Source organism: Uloborus diversus, chromosome 2, assembly GCF_026930045.1.
Source record: "Uloborus diversus isolate 005 chromosome 2, Udiv.v.3.1, whole genome shotgun sequence".
NCBI classification, from domain to species: domain Eukaryota; kingdom Metazoa; phylum Arthropoda; class Arachnida; order Araneae; family Uloboridae; genus Uloborus; species Uloborus diversus.
Window position 1 is genome coordinate 121,982,822 of NC_072732.1, and position 20,032 is coordinate 122,002,853.

Consider the following 20,032-nt stretch of genomic DNA (forward strand, 5'->3'; position numbering starts at 1 on the left):
TCACAATTCAGAAATGCAGCCAGAGGATTACTTTATGCTTTTAAAAGTTATAACTTTTCACAAAATTCACTGTAAGTTTTCAGATTTTTTTATCCATACCAACCAATTTCCAAAAAGAACACTAATGAATCTTAGTATTATTTTAAATGTTACACCATAATACGTAAAGCAAAAAAAAAAAAAAAAAAAACTCTTTTGAATTTTCAAAATTAATTTGAACTCTGAAATTTTGAATTCAAATTATGTTTTTCGCAATCACGAGTTGCGACAGGACCCTACTCATTGGTTACTATCCACTCGCTTGTTTCTAGAAACGGTTCGTCCCTCCTCTTGGGCGCTTACGTGTGCATAGTTGTGTATGTGTAGGCTTGTGTGTGTGCGTAGAACTGTGAGTATGCACGTTGGCGTGTGTATATGTGTGTAAAGGCGCGTGTGTGTATGTGTGTGAGTGTGTATGAGCGTGAGTGTGTCTGGGACATGAACGCCACCGACCAGGAGCAAGGGCTACCGGGAGGAGTCGCGCCTACATTGGACGGTGGGGTTGAAAAAGGAACCAAATATCAAGGACGGTCAAATAAAAACTATTAGCAATCGTGATTGCACAAATAAATAAATAAATAAATAAATAAAAAATAAATAAATAAAAATAAAAGAAATATCATAATTATCTATTCAGTAAGATATAAGTGCAATTGTAATATATTAAACAAAATGCACTCTGTACTCTTAAAAAGTATCATATTGAAAAAGAAAAACCTAAGATCTATTTATTTAAGGCAGACAAATGAAAAAATAAAAAAATGAGTGTTGTTCACGATAGAAGTGGTACTTTTGTATTACAGGGAAGCACTGGATTGGGGGAAGGGTTATATTACCTGTCAAATTTGACGAACTCTATTCACTAGTAACTCGTCCTAGGGTAAGTTAAAGATTAGGCAAGTTAAAATTTCGCAATAAGTGCTACTAAATCGGGCTGTGTGTTTGAAAACGAAAAAAAAAAGTTTTTTTTTGAATTTTTTTTCGTTATTGCGTTGGAACTTCATTAGTTTTAATCGTTGATAGTCTGCGATTCGCAGATACAAATAAACAGAAAATTCAAACATAATAAATATTGTATCGCTTTGCATGTTTATTGTACCGCTTGTTTATTTTGAATAAACAAGCAATAAACGTTCAGTTTACTCCTAGAAGAAATTAATACTTCAAAACTTTCACTAAATTACGTCGTGTTCAACACGAAATTTAAATTCACACAACAGAGCCTAATGTTTTCAAAACTTTCACCGTATTTAATACCAAACTTGAATTCCCGTTGGAAAAAAAAGAGACTCCAAATGCAAAAACTTACCATCGCTGGAAAAATAAACCAAACCTTCATTATTTTGTTTCGTTTCATAAAATAGCAGAAAGCCTACCAAAGAACTACAAGAACCACAAAAACGCTCGCGAGAAAAGCGGGCGAACACATTTAACCGCAGGCTGCAGCAAAACAGAAATTAAAGATATCAATTTCAGGAATGTTAAACGGATTGGAAAATGTTAGAAGAGTCAATAAGCAAAATTTTTTTTTTGTTCGACCACCACAAATTCCATTGCATAATTCAATGATGAGTTGTGGTTGTAGCTGGCCTATCAGAAGTTTTTAAGTAAGAGTATGGATTTTTGTTTTGTACCAGAGAGCACATATATAAATAAAAGAGTACTTAACTCAGAGGCTTTCAAATATTTTATATCTTTTTTTTCATACCCTCTTCAATTCTCCAATTACAGTACATCCTAGTTTATCCAGATCTAGGATCCTAGGTTATCCATATCTGGGATCAAAGGCAATCTGGATGATCGAAATTCCCGATAATCCAAGTATTGTGGTTAATAAGCAAAGCAAATCCTTGAATAAGCAGACTTACCGTTCATTGCGACAAAAAAACATATTTTACAGCAAAATTGCCTAGAATTGTTTGAAAGACGTAAGCCCAGTGGTTCAGTGGTGCTTTGCGCTCCCACGACGCAGGCCCGGGTTCTATTCCCGGGTTGGGCACGGTTGACTCAGCCGTTAATCCCTTCAGTGGGTCAATAAAATGAGTACCAAGCGTACTTGGGAACCAAACACTGGGGAATCCGCGTTAGGCAGACCACCTAACCAAAGCATCTGCCTTGCATCCCAAAGCCCCTGGTCAAGAAAACTGAGTTGGGCACAGTAGGCTTTGGTCCTCACGGGCTGTCGTGCCACATGGTCTTTTTCTTTATGTTTAAAAGACATTATAAAAGATAGCAAAGAATTTCTCATATAATTTCTTAACAAAGAATGGGTCCACTGTCCTCTGGTTCAAACACGTGAGTCTTTTCAATAAAGCATGGTCAATCATAATAGTTCAGCTGCAGTTTTGTTTGTTACATTACCACAATTTTTTTGCAATCTATGCAGGAGCATTTAGTCAAAATATGCAGGGACATTTAGTCAAAATATGAAACGAATTTTAGACTTACTTGTAGTTATGTTCTGTCTATCATAATTTAAAATTATCTATGCAAACATATTTTTTTTAAAGCTACAAATTCGATCCGGAAAGACGAGGACCGTATAAACGAGGTTCTACTGTTATTCGTTTTCATAAGTTGCTATCCTGGTGTTGAAATTTATACTATGGACTTAAAAAAAAACCATATTTCATATAAATTGTTTCACACGCACCAAAACATATTTAGTCATTGATATACTTTATTTGCGCAAACCTATTTTTGTGCGGTTTTATTGTGCGATTTTTTTTTTTTTTTTTTTTTTTGTGTGTGCGGTATATGAAAATTATTTATAAAACGAGAGCAAATCATTTATGAAACGAGTGCGAGGTAGTATCTTCAAGTGACGATAGGGGCATCCCGATGGAAAGTCCCTGTGACCTCCCAAAAATTTCCTTATTTGGGAGTCCGCAAAATTACATCACTTGGTTTATTTTGATTTCGTTTAAATATAACTTTTTGGGTTTTTTTTTTTTACGTGAGACTTTTTTTTATGCGGTCCCTATCCACCGCATAAAAAAAATATTTTTTAACTGTGTTGCAAAAACAACTTTTTATAGCTACTTGTGAAGTTGTGAACAATTTTTTTGAATGCGATTTTTTATGCAGTCCCTATCCACCGCATAAAAACAGGTTTGGGTAAACTATGAGTATTAATAGTTTTACTACATTTAACTATTCGTACAAAATTATAGAAGAATATATGTTTAAGATAGAATATTAGCGGAATATTAATACAAGAGTAATGTGATGGATGGGCTTATTTTTGAGCAAATTTTCTCACACCGTGGTGCCATGGAAAAGATTGTTCGCTGTTCTTAGTGCAGGCGCTCAAATCTGAATACTATAGAGATGACATTCGCTTATTATTATTTTCTGACGCACATAGATTTGACTAACCGCCCCTCCATAGATTTTGGTAACATCTGTGTGCCCTTCTTAACTAATTCTATACCTCCACAGAGAGGCGTGCCTCACAGATTGGAAATCACTGCTGTAACCAGGGGCGCACCGATGTTAGGTAAATGTGACCTTCTAAAAATTTCTTCATTCGGGAAATTTTGATGATTTCACAAAATTATCAGTTTTCAGCACAATTTGAAACTATATTCAGCAAAATTATCATCATTCGCAGAAATGTAGAGTTCCATTAGGAAACATTATCGTCATTCGGCGAAATTTGGAGTTCCATTCTGCAAAATTATCATCATTTGCAGAAATTTGGAGTTCCATTCGGCAAAATTATCATTTTTCGGCGAAATTTGGAGTTTCATTCAAAAAAATTATAATTATTCAGCGAAATTTGGAGTTCCATACGGCAAAATGATCATTCTTCCCAGAAATTTGGAGTTCCATTCGGCAAATTAAGAATTTCCGCCCTCCCCAAATTTTGAGTTCGGGGCTCCTAAGGCTGTAGCTATTTTTTGCGTATGTGAAACATATTTATTTTCAGTATGCCTTTTGCTCTGAACTGAAAAGTAGAATTAGAAACTAGCCCAAAGAACGAGTCTTGTTGATTACAGCTGTGACGCACACGATTGCTTTTAGGCTATTTATCCCACCTCCTTATGTTTTCAAAGATACGTTTAGAAAATAAGCACTGAATGGTGCTCTGATTGATCATTGCTACTCGCCCAAATTGGGTTGGATTTAATAGGTCTAAAATCACCCAAAGAGCAAATCAAAGATCGTTCATTCTATTTCAGACGACGATAATGATGACGAAGGAGGTAGCAGCGAAGAATATTGAGTTGAGAAAGATAATGGGAAATAGATTTCTTGCACTAAAAACATAGTAGGGTGTTAAATGCAATACTACTCTAGGACAGACAATTTAAAGCATTCTCACGGGAAATTTTGTTTATAAGGGTGGACAATATTTATTTTCTTTAATAACTACAATTACATATGATTGATTTTTTGTTATTTTTGAAGGGAATATTTTTGAAACTGGTGCACATTACGTCATTACAGTGTTGTAGCGATTTTCGACCTCAAACCTTTTTGATTCAAAGTGCTTTGAAAGTATTCGAATAAAAATATTCTTGATAATAGTTATACTTTTCAGTTCCTTGCTTCAGAAGAAGCTGTATACTGTCGTGGTCAGGTAAACGGCAGTGTCTGCACAAATGAGTTTCGAGATATTTGAAGAAACTCGTTTTGGATTCAATACTAACAATAGGGAAATGCTGGAGTTCGTACATTCGTACATTAGATGACAAAAGCCAAAAAAAAAAAAAAAAAAAGCAGTTTTTGCTCATGGCAGTAGAAGGCCATTCACTACCAAAGGATCAGCAGCTTTTAATTGAAGATTACCTATTTTTAATATTAAAAAGGCTTTCTTTAATCAGTGAAGAAAAAAATATGAATCGATTTATTTTCTGAGGATCACGTTTTCATCTTGTTTCAAATACATCAGGGGAATGGGAAACATTATGAAACTAGAAAAGGTATCGTCAAGGTATGTATGACGGGTGAAAATTGCTTCTACCGGGGATGTTTTGATAGTTGAAATTTTGACTTTAACTCCAGTGGAATAACTCTAAACGTTGGCGTTCATTGTTGATCACTGTTTCGTCTCTTCATTTTCCCAAAATGGGTCTTACCAGTAAAACAGTTAAGTTACCGGATCCAGTTCAGTCTTGTCAAAATAAAGCATTTCTCTGCATGTCCGCAATATTACGAAAAAAAATATTATCTAATTATCATGCTATAGCGCGAGGTTCATTGTCGGTGATGTCAGCGTTACTCGATCAGTCAATTCGCTATCATATATATGTAAATGAAGAAAGAAATATGAATCAATTTATTTTTGGGGGATCCTGTTTTCATCTTGTTTTAAGTATATCAGGGGAATGGGAAATATTGTGAAATACTGACCTGTAACGAGGGACATTCGGAGCTGGAACTGTTCCTGGTTTCTTGGAAGGCGGGATGCTTCCCATTCTTCCTAGTGCTGTAATTGGCTGGAGATACACGAGCTGCAGGCATCGTTATGACCGCAAATACACTGCTGGTACACATCGGGAGCGACCAGTTGAGCCATCTGATTGACAAGAAAAAAACAACGTTGAGCAATTTATAGAGTTGATAATTCAGATAAATACATTAGCAAGACTACCAAATTGACAAACGCCGAAATATTTCTCAGGAAAACTTCGGTAATTTAAAAGAAACAAATTTTATAAACAGTAGAATTCCAATCATCCGTACGCCTACTATCCAAAGCGCTGATTATCTGAATAGCTTTCGGAGTTTCACAAAGAAAAATATATGAGGCGGAAAAGAAATACGTACATTAATAATCTGTTTGCACGCTGTTCCCTCCCTGAAGCTAGTCAAACAGTTTACTTTAACCGAGATATTCAACAAGCAATGACTTTCATTTAAAGTACGGTATATATACAATTCTGTGTAAAGTCTGACCGCGAAGAGGTGACCCTTGATTCCGCCCTGTTTCAGAAGTGTCCATTTTCGTGAATTGGCGATATGGAGAGGAAAGTTGAAAAACGGAATTTGGAAGTGCGTCATTGGTTCTAGAGCTTGAATACATCTACTTGGAATTTAAGAAATTGGCCAAAGAGGTAAAACATTTTAATTTTGTGCTGCCGAGGTAGATGTATCATTGGACAGGTCACATCCTACGTAAGTGGGTGGGTCTTGGTTTTACTTCTTTCAGCAGCCATTGGTTAGAGACAACAGCGCCTCCTGTAATTAATTTCAATCGAAAATTGGCGAGAGTAGGGTTACAATGAAGAATGCAAAGCTTGTCATTTTTACTTTTCGCCAACTGAATGTAGTTATTGCTGCGACTTGAACATTTCACGTCTAAGTATAGGAGTACTTTTTTTTTCATACCGCCAAAATGTTGCTAAATTCGAAAATATGGCACACATCCTTTCTTCCTTCTCTACCTATTTTAAAGAATGAACTTGTTTTCTCATATGATTGACAAGGGTCATTTGTTCGCGGTCGGGCTATACTAATTCACGCATTTGTGAGTACGATTAACAAGTAAAAGTTTTTGAAAAGTTTACTTTGAAAAATAAAAAGCATCAAGTCTCTTTAAAAAGTTTTTCTCCCATTTTCAACATACCTACTGTAATTAATTAAAATATAGTCCCCCTTTTTTTTGGAAAAAATCCAATTCTCCGAATTTTTGATTTTCCGAATCGGATCTGGTCCCAATCGATTCGCATAATTAGAGTTCTGCTGTAAATGTTTTTTTGTTCTATATTGAAGTTTTAGAGATAAATTCAAAGATGCAATAGAAAGATTTAAAAACGTACTTCGTTTTTCCCAAATTAGTTGCTACATTTGAATACTTTGGTACTGAAAGTAATTTATTACACGTTAGGCAATATTAAGAAAAATAATTAATTGAAATAAAAAATTCTACCTGAGAAAAATTAGAAAAATATTAACATCGCGAAGAACACGAAAGGTTTAGAGATAGTCCTTCGTTTCGCATTGCCTCACGAATGTTTACCAACTTGAACAGAAAGTTAAAACCTTTTCTCAGATTGTTCGAAATGGAAGTACGTCACGCCATGCAGCATGCACAATGCTACCTTATGGCCCTATTCCCTGTTCTACGATTTCGCAAACATGGAGGAACTATTTGAAGATAGAAATTTTTCCAGCAATTAAAGCTAAACTTGTTTTTACTTATTTCTTTCAATAAAGAAAAGGAGAGCACGTGTTTTATTAGATGAGCTGAATGAAATTTCATTGAGTTCTTTTGTTCATCTTGACTTTTAATGGAAATGGAATAGGAACGAATACAGTATCACGAATACAGTATCTCGTATTTTATATAATTTCAATATAGTTTGATTATACAATTCGATTACAATTATCTCATAAAATCTTATGACATATAAATTACAATCAAAATAAATAATTGTTTGACCTTTAAAAATAATCAGATTTTGCCGTAATTCAGTTACTAGCAATATAATCGAAATCAGAGATGCTATGTAAGTAAATAAATACACGAAGTGTGTATAAATCATGCGGTGAATAATTTATTGCAAGCAAAGTAATTATCTAACTTCAAATATGAATTAAACTCATTCAAAACAGCTGTTAGCTGCTTCATTATGCCTCCATGTTGAAAAAAATGTTCCTGCCAACACGGTTTCATTACAGAATGTTTTCTTTTTTTTTGTTTGAAAAATCAAGAAGTCTCATAGTGCTATATGGGGAGGGAGAGGCAGATGTTGACATACAGAAACCATTTTTTGACCCAAAATTTGCAAAAGAAAAGTGGGGAAAAAGAAAAGAAAAAAAATCATACAATAAGCACATTATATTGAACTTAGAGTGGATTAAACCTCTATTTTATGAGTGACAGTTATTACTGTATTTCCCATTTCAAAACCCCGTATCATCAGCTGCGCATTAGTTATTCTTCAAATATTTTATGACTAAATTAAAAAATTTAGTTTACAAATTTAGTTAACAATGAAACAGATGAATCTATTCATCATTTTTTACTGAAGTACTTTTAAACGCAGCTGAAATCTTGCTTAGGATAGGCATATAATTCATTAACAATGGATCAGCCTAAATGTTATCTGAAAAGTTTGGAATCGGTAAATCCGAACCAGTTAAGCATTAGCTATGTTTTAATGATTCTATGCACGACAGTAAAGCATTGTGCATCTTTCTTTTTCTGTCTTTTTATAAAACCACAATTTACTCTAAAGCAGTGATGCCCAACCTTTTTTTCCCCAGAGAGCCGCACCAAAGAATCGAAACACTTATAAAATTTCAAAATATTTAAAAAATTTCTAAATAACATGCGCTGTAAAAATATATTAAGGTTACCAGTATTAATGGATGTAATGTTACACGAATTCTGAAGTGTGTCGTATAATTGTTTTAAAATCTCAAATTGTTGGAGGAACCTTGCTCTTTGGTATCAGAAAAATTCAAAACGCATGCGTAAAGATCAGAATCGGTGCAGAGCCGGTAAACTCTATTATTCTCTATTAGCGAAACAAAAACCGGCCTTTGTAGCCAAGAGGTAAAAGCTTTTGCTTTGCGACCTGTTTATGAAATTCGCGTTGTGGGTTCGGACACCACTCAGTGTTTTCCTCTCTTAGTACAATAAAAATGTCTTGTTCGTATATTAAAATAAATAAATAATTTGTGTATATTGGTTGTAAAAAAAGCCTGTTGATAAATATTGAATAAATGAATAATTAAAAGCAAGTGCTGTTAAGAAGGATGATTTTTGTTTTGTTTATACTGTTGTAACGAAATTTCAAGTATTGTAACCTACTAATTAATTTTTGTATTTTCAATTTCAAACGTATAAAAATCATTGTTACTTGATCATTTTAAATATCTGGATAATTTTAATCATCGAATAGCTAACTTGAATTTCTACTTACATTGAAGTCTACTTACAATTAAAAATGAGTACTAGTTCAAGACAGCCAGATGAAAGCTTAAATTTTTCTAGGGTGTACCTAACCTATCAAGCAATTTCTCTGTAAGAATACAGAAAATTCTGTGACCTTACGTAGAAATTAGTGAGACTCAGTTACGTTATCATTGTGTAACCTTCCACATAGCGATGTGTAAATTTACACCAGTTATATCAGTGAAATTACTCCAAGGCAGTGGAGGCAGCTAAGCTGCCACCGATATTAAGGAGTAAGGTTACACAAAATTTGTCACGGTGCACTTCTAATGCACGTTTAAGAACATTACAAAAAGAGAATTGTTGTTATCATTGCTTGATGCAGATTTCATTAATTACATCTGTTCTAACAATAATTATATCAGTTAAAGTAGATAAACAAAACGGACCAAAAAAATTAAGTGAAATATCCGAAATAATGTTAAAAAATCCTAACATCTTACTTTAAAAACTTTTATTAAGCATTTTTATTTATTTACTCAGTTTTGTTTTGAAATTTATTGTATTACGGTTATACCAAACTTTAAATTTAAAAAAAAAGGGAAAAAAAAAGAAAAATCAGTTTAAATGATGATTTTTTCAGAATATTTTCTGCAATCGAATGCAATATACATCTAAAGCTAGTGCAAGAGACGTTTTCGAAACATTACTCTAACTATCGATTTATAGTATCATGGAGGAGGGTCTTTTTGATTGACTATACCTCTGATGAAATTCGATAAATCAGTCGTTTATGACGAAGTTCCCATTGCCATGTGGAGCGAAAAAATATTTATTATTCATAGCTCATACTCCCTTTCAGTGTCACGGAACTGTAACTGTAACGTTTTATTGCCTTACTTAAACTTTCTTTTTCGATTTCTTCATATGAGTCAAAGAAACTAGTTATGTTTCAACTATTTTCACGGTCAAAGTTTGCTGTATCTTAAATGTTATTGATGAAGTTTTATGGCATATTAGTGTATTGCATGTAAAAATAAATACATGAAAAAATGGTTAAGCATTTCTGATTTTGAAGTGACCTCATGTACGTTTAAATAAATTTTTAACGGCAATGCTAAAAGTAAAATGAATCAATGATTTCTTTTTGCAGCTGCAAAAAAGTACACAAGCAAAAAGAGAGGGTCGCATTAAGGCATGGGAGCGTGAGGCACGACCCCGGGGCACCAAATCTGAAGCTAAAATTTGAAAAAAATCGACTAAGTTTGTATCGCCTTAATATGCATTACATTAAGAGTCAATTTTTATCAGAGTCAGGCAGGTCAGATACATGCAATTTTTGATTTCGCTAAACATTTTACAGTGTTTCTTTGAATAATTTTAGAAGACACATTTTTTCTTTAATTCCAAAAAAAAATTTTTGTGACTCACAAAAATTCTGAAAGTTGGTCCCAACATAGGGTTTTTCTCAAATCGACATTTTTTAATATTTAATTATCTCTGCGCATTGAGCATCAGCAAAAAAAAAAAAAAAAATCTTTGTGTTTACAACATGATATTTAGTCCCTCAAATAAAATATATCGTACATTTTATGGCTGACCTTCAGTGGACCCTGTCAGGGGTGGCTAAACTCTGTGCCGAAGAAAGTGAAAATGTGTTATGTTTGAGGCATCCTGGTTAAATGCACTGGGGTTCAACCATAGTTTTAGCGAGCAATTTGTGTAGTGATATATATAAATTATTAAAGTAGCTCATTAAATGCATGGTTAATGCTCACTGCTGCGAAAAATTAGCAGTTTTGTCATCAAAATAAGATAAAAAGTGTACTATTTAGAGACCTGTATCTCAGCGCACTGAGGGACAGTATAGAACTTACTGCCTGCATTTCAAACTAGAGTACGTGTATTTTCGCAATCAAGTGACAACTGTGGGCAAATTCTTTTCAAAAGCACAATACGCATTTCAAAAAAGTAAAATGAACTATTTAGTTTCCAATTCAATCAACATATACGGGTTTTAACTTTCCTCCAGGGTCTTCCAGATACTATTTAAAAAAACTAATATGATCAAAAACTTACCATAAAAGAGTTGTAGACTTTCAAATAGACTGATTATGCTTACTCTCATACTTTATAATATAAATGGAAACAAAGGGGGGGGGGGAGATTATTATTGCGGTAAAAACGTAAGTTATTGATAACACTTTTTTGAAGGTATTTTAGGTATATTTTTAATTATTTTAATTAAGATAGCTTTTTTTCGTTTGTACTGTACATTATTGTTCGTTGAAATTTGTTTACTCTGTACATTATAGTGACAAAAATTATTTTCTCTGCACTGAACTATTATGGTAGCAAACATATACTAAGTCATATTTTGTTACTTATAATAAAAGCAATACTATGACATTGTAAAACAAGGGTACAGTTGCCTATCTGACTAGTGGTACAATAAAAAAATGCATGACAAAGCATATAACTTGAGTACAACTAAGTGAATGCGTCGTTAACTCTTATGCAATTTCTTCATCTCGAAGTGCATTTTATGAATATTGATAAATAACTTAAGTGAGCACTTAAATAAACACATAAACAAATGCATTGACTTTTTACTCTTTGCCCCCTCCCTAATGGAAAATCTGAGATGATAGGCTTCTACGTAACACTTTACAAATATTGTGTGTGGTATTGTGTGTAGTTTTTAAACTACATATTTGCAAAAGCATCCGGCACTCTCACTTGAGTTATAGTTGAAATTAAAATGTGAAGATGGTGGGATAATGGTTAGTTTTAAGGGGTAATCAAATCTGACAAACTTTTACTTAAAAATAACATTCTTTATTTAATTTAACGCAAGGTTTTCCCAGCATATATAGTTATTTAAAGACAATGCTAAATGCTGTTTCAAAAGAAAACTAAGTGGATTATTAGAATTTTAAATAAAACCTTAAAATGACATTCATGCATAAGTTTCAGAAAATTTTGACAGGCATTCGGCTGCAGTCTTATTTATTTATTTTTAATTTTCCGTAGCTTAAAATCACAAAATTATCAAACACATTTTGAAAACATGATCATCAAAATTTCGTGAACTAAATACAAAATGAATAAGGAAAAAATAAAATGACTTACTGCCAAGTTGTATTGATCTTTCTAATTGACATTTTTGTCGGTGAAGTGAAAGTAGTAGTCAATGAAACATCATTGAAAGTTGAAAGAGGTTTTTAGACAATCACCTAACAAAACGATCTCTCAACAAAATATTTCTTCAACGTTGCAGCTCAAAAGAGGATGTCTCATTTTCGTAAGTTAAAAGAAAGAGGACACCGATAGTGTTTGACATTCAACTTCTTACACTTTTTCCACCCTTAGCAAACAAACACAATCAAAAGTTATTGAACGGACTAGGCAAGTGGCACGTGGCAACAGCTAATTTTAATCTTCGATAAGTCTTGGGAAATTTTGGAGTGGGCTGTTCGTCTCAGTGAGAAAATATGGATAGCTTAGCAATTCCTTAACGAATTTCTGAAAAGCTATTGAAATGCGTGTTAATTACTTTAACTAATTTTGAGGACTTTTAAAGGATCTTCTGAAGTTTTTCATGTTCTTTTTAAAATAAGACTTTTTAAGGTGATATAAGCCTTTGAAAGAAATTTTTTGGTGTAAAGGAAACTTAAATGTATGATGAAGTAACTTTACGAAATTACGAAAAAAGGTTTATGGATTGCGAAATAAATAATTGAATCGTTTATTTGAAAAACTAGTCAAGAGAAAAAATTGCAAATTTTAGGGAAACGTGAATATCACAACATTAAACTATTCAATAATGAGTACAACATTGTTTATTGAAAGAAATATATCTAAAAATGTATCCCTTTTAGTTTAAAACATAGTAATCCTTACAGAAACATTTTAATATAAAGGTAAAAATGAATTTTCGAAATTTAGAGTGTGTCGCTTGAATGTTTTTTGAAATAAACGGTTCAGTTATCCTTAGCGGAAAAGGTAGAATTCATACAGAAATAATTATTTTTGTGTGTTTATTATTTGATTTGGAAGTAAATTACATCAACAATTTTTTAACTTAAATATGCACATCGCATTTAACCTTGCAAGTTTAATTATTCGTTTTAAAACATTTCTATCAGTTGACGAATCAATTTGATTTTATGAAACAAATTAAGTTTTCAATAACGGTTCTTCCAAAGCATTCTGGATCCTTTTTCGAGAACAGGTTTTGACATTCACTGCAAATTTCCTTAACAAAAAAGCAATGAGAATGAGTATAGCTTTGTACACGTTTTTAACTTTTCAGAGCAGAGTCTCGTGTGGCTGTAGAGAAGTTGTTTTTTCAGACTCATTAAAAAGTAATAGCAAGTTTGGAGCGATTACAGGCGAATCTAACTGTTTAATATGAATGAGAAGCTGGATTTGGAATCGGAGGGTAACGAGTTCAGAGCTCGACGTTGCCAAAATACCCAGGGCCGCCGTGAGCCAAGGTCGGCCTCTTTTCAGTGTGATCACCGGGGTCTGTTTCCATAAAACTTATAGAACGTAAGCTACTCCGGTTCCAATCCGCACTGGTCTTTCACCGGCCCTGAGAAATACCCACCTAGTACATGCGGAGTACGAGCTCGTAAAATCAGTGGCTCCGAAAGTCATGGGGTTGATAGTACTCCTTCCATTCATTACCCTACCAAAATTGTGGAAGGCTCGGTGATCCACTTATCACAGCTTGCCGTGGCATTTCGACCAGATAAAACCAATCGAAATTGGTAGGTGTTGGGGTCGCTAGGATGACAATAATCTGATTACATTAGACGAAATAACACACACACACACAACAACTTACGAGAGTAGAGTGAATCAGGATTTCCACAGAACAGTGTGAGAGTATTTCCGCCGTACAATAAATACATAATGATGCATGTATTTGAGTAAGCGGATATATTCAAGACAAAATACTAAGACTGTTAATTTTCCAAAATTAAAGAGAGCGATCAGGTTGAGTTTCATTTTCACAACATTAACAGACATGTAGCATAATGAATTCTAGAAAAATTAAAATTCAATGCGATAAATATTCCCTCTGTTTTGTTTTCTGGTTTCTGAAAAGCATAGCAACAGGAGTAAAAAAGGATAAATATTGATTTATTTCACATAAAAGGACGCATTCAGTTAGGTTCAACTTCAAAACGACAGAGTTATGGTAATAAAATGCATGATCATGAACTAAGTTTTTTAAGTGCTCTTCATTTCTTTGGATGTTGTCGATATTGATTTCTGTGATATAGAGAATTGAAGAGAGAAAAAGCAAGTTTTTCTTGCCGCATGATGGATATGCGTACTTTCTTTTTTTTAAGTCAGCAGAGTTTTAGGATTGAAGAAGAAATATCACGACACACAGTATCTTCATAACACTAAATTTCTTTTAGATTACATTCCCGCAAAAGTTTGAATAAATAACTTAATAAATTAAAACTGAAAGTTAAGACTAATGAATCAAAAGAACGGGGAAGATTCAATGCCTCATTTAATGCCTCTAAAAACAAAAACAATTTAGAAAATAAAATTAATAAATTCAATAAATAATTTTAAATAAAACCGATAAGAAGACAAAGAGAAGTGTGAGTCTGTCTGTTTGTCTGCCTCTTCTACTAATAATTTTTAAGGGTATTTATTCCCTTAAAAATTATTAGGGTGACAAATATTATTGTCCGATTTAATCAAAATCTTTTTGTTCTAAAATTTTCTGCCAATTTCGCAGAAGTAATTTTTTTTAAATAATAAAAAGCTTTTAATTGTTTAGTTTCAAAAATTACTTCAAAACCCGATTTCTATTCAAATCAAATTTGAAGCTATCAGAGGATAAACCAACACCTTGCAGTAGCAAAATCTCAGTTAAAAATTTGATTCTTATTTTCACAAAAATAATAATAATAAATCCAGTAAACTATTACTTTGAGATCAGGATCGTAACCAGATTTTTGTTTCGGGGAGTGTTTTGCCAAACACATTTCTCGTGAAATCTATATTACCAATCAAAATTGATTTCATTCGTATATTCTATTGATTTTTGTTCAATAGTTTATTGAAATGAAGGGGCACTCCTTAAAGTATGACTTATCTATTAGATGTGTATACTATCAGTCTATGTCTATGTCTATCTATTAGTGTTAATGTGTATACGGGCATTCGAAGCCGCACGTCCTAAATTTATATTTTGCTGGTACTTATAAAATGTGTTAATCATAAGGTAGGCACTATTAAATTTAAAGAATTTTGATGCTTTTCTTAGGGTCAGGTATTCAAAAGTTTAAGAAAACCTCAGCGTTATTTTGTAAGATCAGATGTTCGCAATAACTGCAATAAAAATAACTACTGCGGATAAAGTTTGTAGAGTTCTATTTTTTTTCTTTTTTCATTTTTCAAATAAAGTTTAACATTAAATTAATCAATCAATGAAAAATAAATAGTAGCAATATTTTTTTCGGATAAAAAAAAGCATGATGAAGAGCACTTTTTGGAACAGTTTTAAAAAATTTCGATGGGAATTTGAACCCTAAAAACCCACCCCTGAATACTGTCCTACTTAAAAGATTGAATTTTCAAAAATTACAATTTTTATGAAGGATGTAGAGAATGAATGTGAAATACAAACTTTCAACCAGAAAAGGAAGTTTTACGACAGCTGGCAATTTCATTATATTTCTTTATTTACTGTTATTAATATTAATAAATTAATTTATTTTCTTGTGAGGCAAATTTAAGAACTTTTTAAGATTTTTCTCTAATATTTTCTTTGGATTGTTTTAAAATTATATTTCTGTGGGCTCTTTATTTTTGCAATTTTAAAATATCTTTCAAAGTACAGTAAAATCCATAAAAAATCTGAACAACCCGTAAAAAGAAATGAAAAACTTTGTTTTTCCGCTCACTATTACACTTTAATCATTTATAAGCTCCGGAAATAATCACGTACATACCCACGTATTAGTCAAAAAATTTTCTTTTTCTCAGATAATTATTTCGTCCACCTACAGATTCATATTTTTAGTTCTTTTCGCGTTTAACGTTTTAGTGTTCAACTGAATACCGTCAGACATCGGAAATTCAACAGCAGACAGCTTTATTAAGGAGTTCTTTTGTAATAAAAATGGCCGCTCATTTTGGGAATTCGCATTTCTGTTTACGCGTGTGAACACGTATTGTCTATACACGTTTGTGAATACGATTTTTCTTTTTCTTTATTTAGTTTTCATTTTTATTTATTTATTTATTTATTTATTTATTTTATTCATTTATTTATTTATTTATTTATTTTTTGAGTCCGGTCAACTTTTATTACATTTTATGAATTATTGTTAATAATAAAGAATTTCAGTGGAAATCCGAAGTCTAACACGTTTTTTCTTTGTGAACTAAATGTTTGAAGAAGAATAGGGTTAGCGAGTTTTAAAGTCAACAATTGATTTTTTAATGCAAGGTTATACTTTTGTTCCAGATTGAGTTCTTATATTTGTAATTAAAATTTGTTTCATCAACATACATTCGGCTCTGTTTTGTTGAATTGTTTCGCGGTAGTGAAAAAGTAGTCCCTTCCTGTGTTGTTTTTCACCATGTAAAGATACCATTCCGTAAATGGCATCTTTACTCTAAAAAAAAAAAAAAAAGGAAAAAAAGAACTAATTAAGACTGATACTATAATAGTTGTTTGAGTAATGTTTGAGTATAACATTAAACTGATGGGTGGTAAAATAGGCATTGAACTAAGGTGTTTGATTATATGCAAGCAAACTGAAAAATCTATCTGAGCATTTTCAAAATTTCAAACACTTCGTATGGTCTACATGGGCGTGCATGGGACGGGAGAAAGGATACTTGTTCTCGCGGGCCCGAGCCTGAAGGAGGCCCAATATTCATTGGCGTGAAATATAGGGGTAAACAATATGTAGGGCGGCCCAGAAAAGTCATTTGTGACGGGACCCAAAATTTCTGTGCGCGCCCCTGATAGTCTAATAGGTTTAATAGATTTCTGCTTTTGTATGCTTGAGATATGGTGATTCTCAGTTTTTCAATTCCGAACTATTTTTCGAATCTGTAGTTAAAGTAATATCATGTATAAACTGAAAGCACAGCTAAAATGAAACGCAAAGAATGAATTAGTTCCCGGAGAGAACCAATTTTCGATCATTATTGTTGTTCAGCTCATTTCAAAAGATATCTACAGTTATAGCGGGAACAATTTTACAGCACAAATGCTTTGGAAAGCTTGTTTGTATAGAAAAGAGAAATACAATGTCCAAATTTGTAAAGAAAATAATTATGTTTTTCCCGACACTTGAATGGCATAAGTTTTTAACGTGTAGCAACAACTACAGTATTTTTTGCGTTCGATTAAATATATTTATTTTAGAATGAAAAAAAATAAAAAAAACATGCGTCCCAAACTGCTAGTCACGGATTTTTTTTTTTTTTTTTTTGGCTCATTTTGTCTTTTTTTTTCAGTACACTATACTACGAGTGGTAAACACTCACAATATTTCTTGGGCTGTTTTGAAATAATTTTCTATTGACATCTTCGCAAAGAGGAATAATTTCTGCTGGGAATTGAAGTAAAGAAATAAACAATGGAGATGCACGAGAAATTGTCAGAACATTTTTTGAAACAAAAATAAAATTAATTTAAGTTTGAAAAAGTAGTTCTTTGGGAATACGTTTCTGGCTCTCAAGGTTTTTTTTTTTTTTTTTTTTTTTTTTTTTTGTTCTTGTCAAAAGAAATGTCTTTTTTGTGAAGAAATGGCAATAGTCCGCGCATTGTGTAATGCTGTTCTGCTGAAGTAATTCGTGTCTTAAATTTAGTTTTTATTCAACAATCTCGAAAAAAAGGACTTAAAACCCTAAGATCAGGGACGGAACGATGGAGGGGAAACTCGGGGCCTTTGCCCTTTGCGGCAACATCTAAAGGGCATCAAATACACCTTATTTCTGTGTTTTTTTTTCGCGGAAAATCGATTTAAAAAAATGAAGCAAGATGGGTAATACATGAAATACACCGCCAACTCAGTCATTCCAGCCGAGGATAGCAGTTTCGTGCTTATTAGTACTCTTCAGCCCGGCTTAGGAAAAGTGTATTTCATGTACTTCTGCCTTAGCCTTGTCTATAGGGCGGTAACTCACTGAAAACAAGATGGGTAATGTTATCAGATTTTAGTTTTTGCTCCAGTTTGAAAAAAAAAAAAAAAAAAAAAAGCGAAGATTAGGCTTTGCCCAAGACAAACCCAAGTTGCCGGTCAATTAGTATCACCAAATGTCTCGTGTACTAATATAAACTATAATAATACTCAATATAAACTCGTGTTTTTACTGCATCTAAATTTCAAGGATATTTATAGTCGTTGTTCTTTATTTTACAAACAAACTTAACTACAAAAGGAAGGGGAAAAAAAGAGAAGCAGATGAAGACAGAATGGATAATTTTCGGTTTCTTTCCTAATTTCTTTAAAAAAAAACACTTTAAATTCTCTCTCGCACAGATTTTTCTCATTCTTAAATATCGTTTTTAAAAGTAGCTTTTTCAGCAAATAAGAATTCTTTCAGAAACTACTACAGTAAAATTCTCAAACTTAATAACATTAAAATGATTGCACTTAAATATAAAATCACTCAAACTAGCTTTTCTTTTTAGCATCAAAGCTAATCCCGATGAAATAATGAATTACCAATGTCCCTGAAACAAAATTTCCCTGCCCCACATTTTCTCCACCTTTTCACCTTGATACCCAATCAACCATGTTTCGAGATAAGTAAATGTGAAAAGTGAGCGTTGCGTGATGTATTCCGACATTAAAATATTCGTAACTTTGACATATTGGTCGGATGGATATCGAGTTTTTATTTCTGAAGAGTCGATCACTTTGTTGGCAAATGTCCATGCGCTTTTTGTTCCAGGCCTTAAAAATGAAATAAATGGTAAAATTTCAAAAGAGCCGTGAAAGAATGATGAAAGCAAACTAATGAATGGAGTAATAAAGCAAATGAGAAATGTTAGGACAAAAAAGCCATTTTTATTTTAAAGATACTGCAACCTCAGGCGCAACGTGTGTATTAAGGTGGCATTTGAAGAGGAAATTTCTTGTAAGGTAATAATTTTTGCTAAAATGTGTATTTTACGGAACAGTTATTTAGCTAGTAGTTCAATTTTAAAATTAAAACTTAAAATAATACTTAATGCAAAACCAGTTTTAGAAAAAATGTGTCCACATAATTTTATCATAGGCCATTCATTTAAAAAGGTTTGGTTCTATGGTCAGAGATATCCTTAACAAGCGAATTTCATGCATTGAAATACGCCTCAAAACTTTAGTCCAGCGTATTTCCACGCTTTTTATTTTAAATAAAATTTAATATCATGGAAAATGGGGGGGGGGGGGAAACAGTTGAAATTTTTAAAATATCACGTTTGATACAATTGATAAATACAAAATGTCAAACACAATAATGTTAAAAATCAACACCTTCTCTTTCTTTGTTTTCTTGCATTTCATACCGAGACAGGTAGTAACTTCACGGAATTGATCTCTAGTTTGGTCTTCACTGTTTCGTATATTTTACGAGGAGTGCGGAGTGGGGCCTCCGTGGCTCTATATGATAGAAGCTTCGCTTCATATGCCGGAGGTTGCGAGTTCGATTCCCGCCGGTGCATTGGGTGTTATTTTTTCCTTATGTGCTGAAAATCTCTCTTTTGCTGTAGTATCTGCTAACAAAGAAGTCCAACCTTTTGGGGCAATGGCGCTAATCTTTCCCAGTAGTTCATTACAGACACGTCAAGAGCAACAACAATTAGGGGTACAGAGTCGGAATCGTGGAATCTTATTTTGGAGAAAATGAGTCAGAGTCAGGTGTCGAAGGTTTAAAATTCCAAAAGTCGGAGTCGGTCCCTCAGAGTCCAGAGCTCTACCAGTGCTGTGCAATCACAGTCAGAGTAACAGGTAGACAGTAGCGTAGCTAAGGGTTGGCTCTCGCCAAGGGGACGGCATTTCATCTGATTAAAAAAAAATTTTTTTTGAAGAATTTCTTTTTAGGAGCTAGAGGGAGTGTGTGTGTGTATATATATATATATATATATATATATATATATAT

General features: G+C 32.9%; 1 protein-coding gene across 1 annotated transcript in view; it reads right to left on the reverse strand.

The window, feature by feature from the left end:
• The window catches only part of LOC129217297 (serine/threonine-protein kinase NIM1-like), a 61,194-nt gene that overhangs the window by 16,189 nt on the left and 24,973 nt on the right, over window positions 1-20,032 (reverse strand). The window contains exon 2 of the mRNA XM_054851572.1: window positions 5,398-5,563. Within this exon, the coding sequence (XP_054707547.1) occupies window positions 5,398-5,541 (144 nt within the window). The 5' untranslated portion in view covers window positions 5,542-5,563. The remainder of the gene's footprint in view (window positions 1-5,397; window positions 5,564-20,032) is intronic.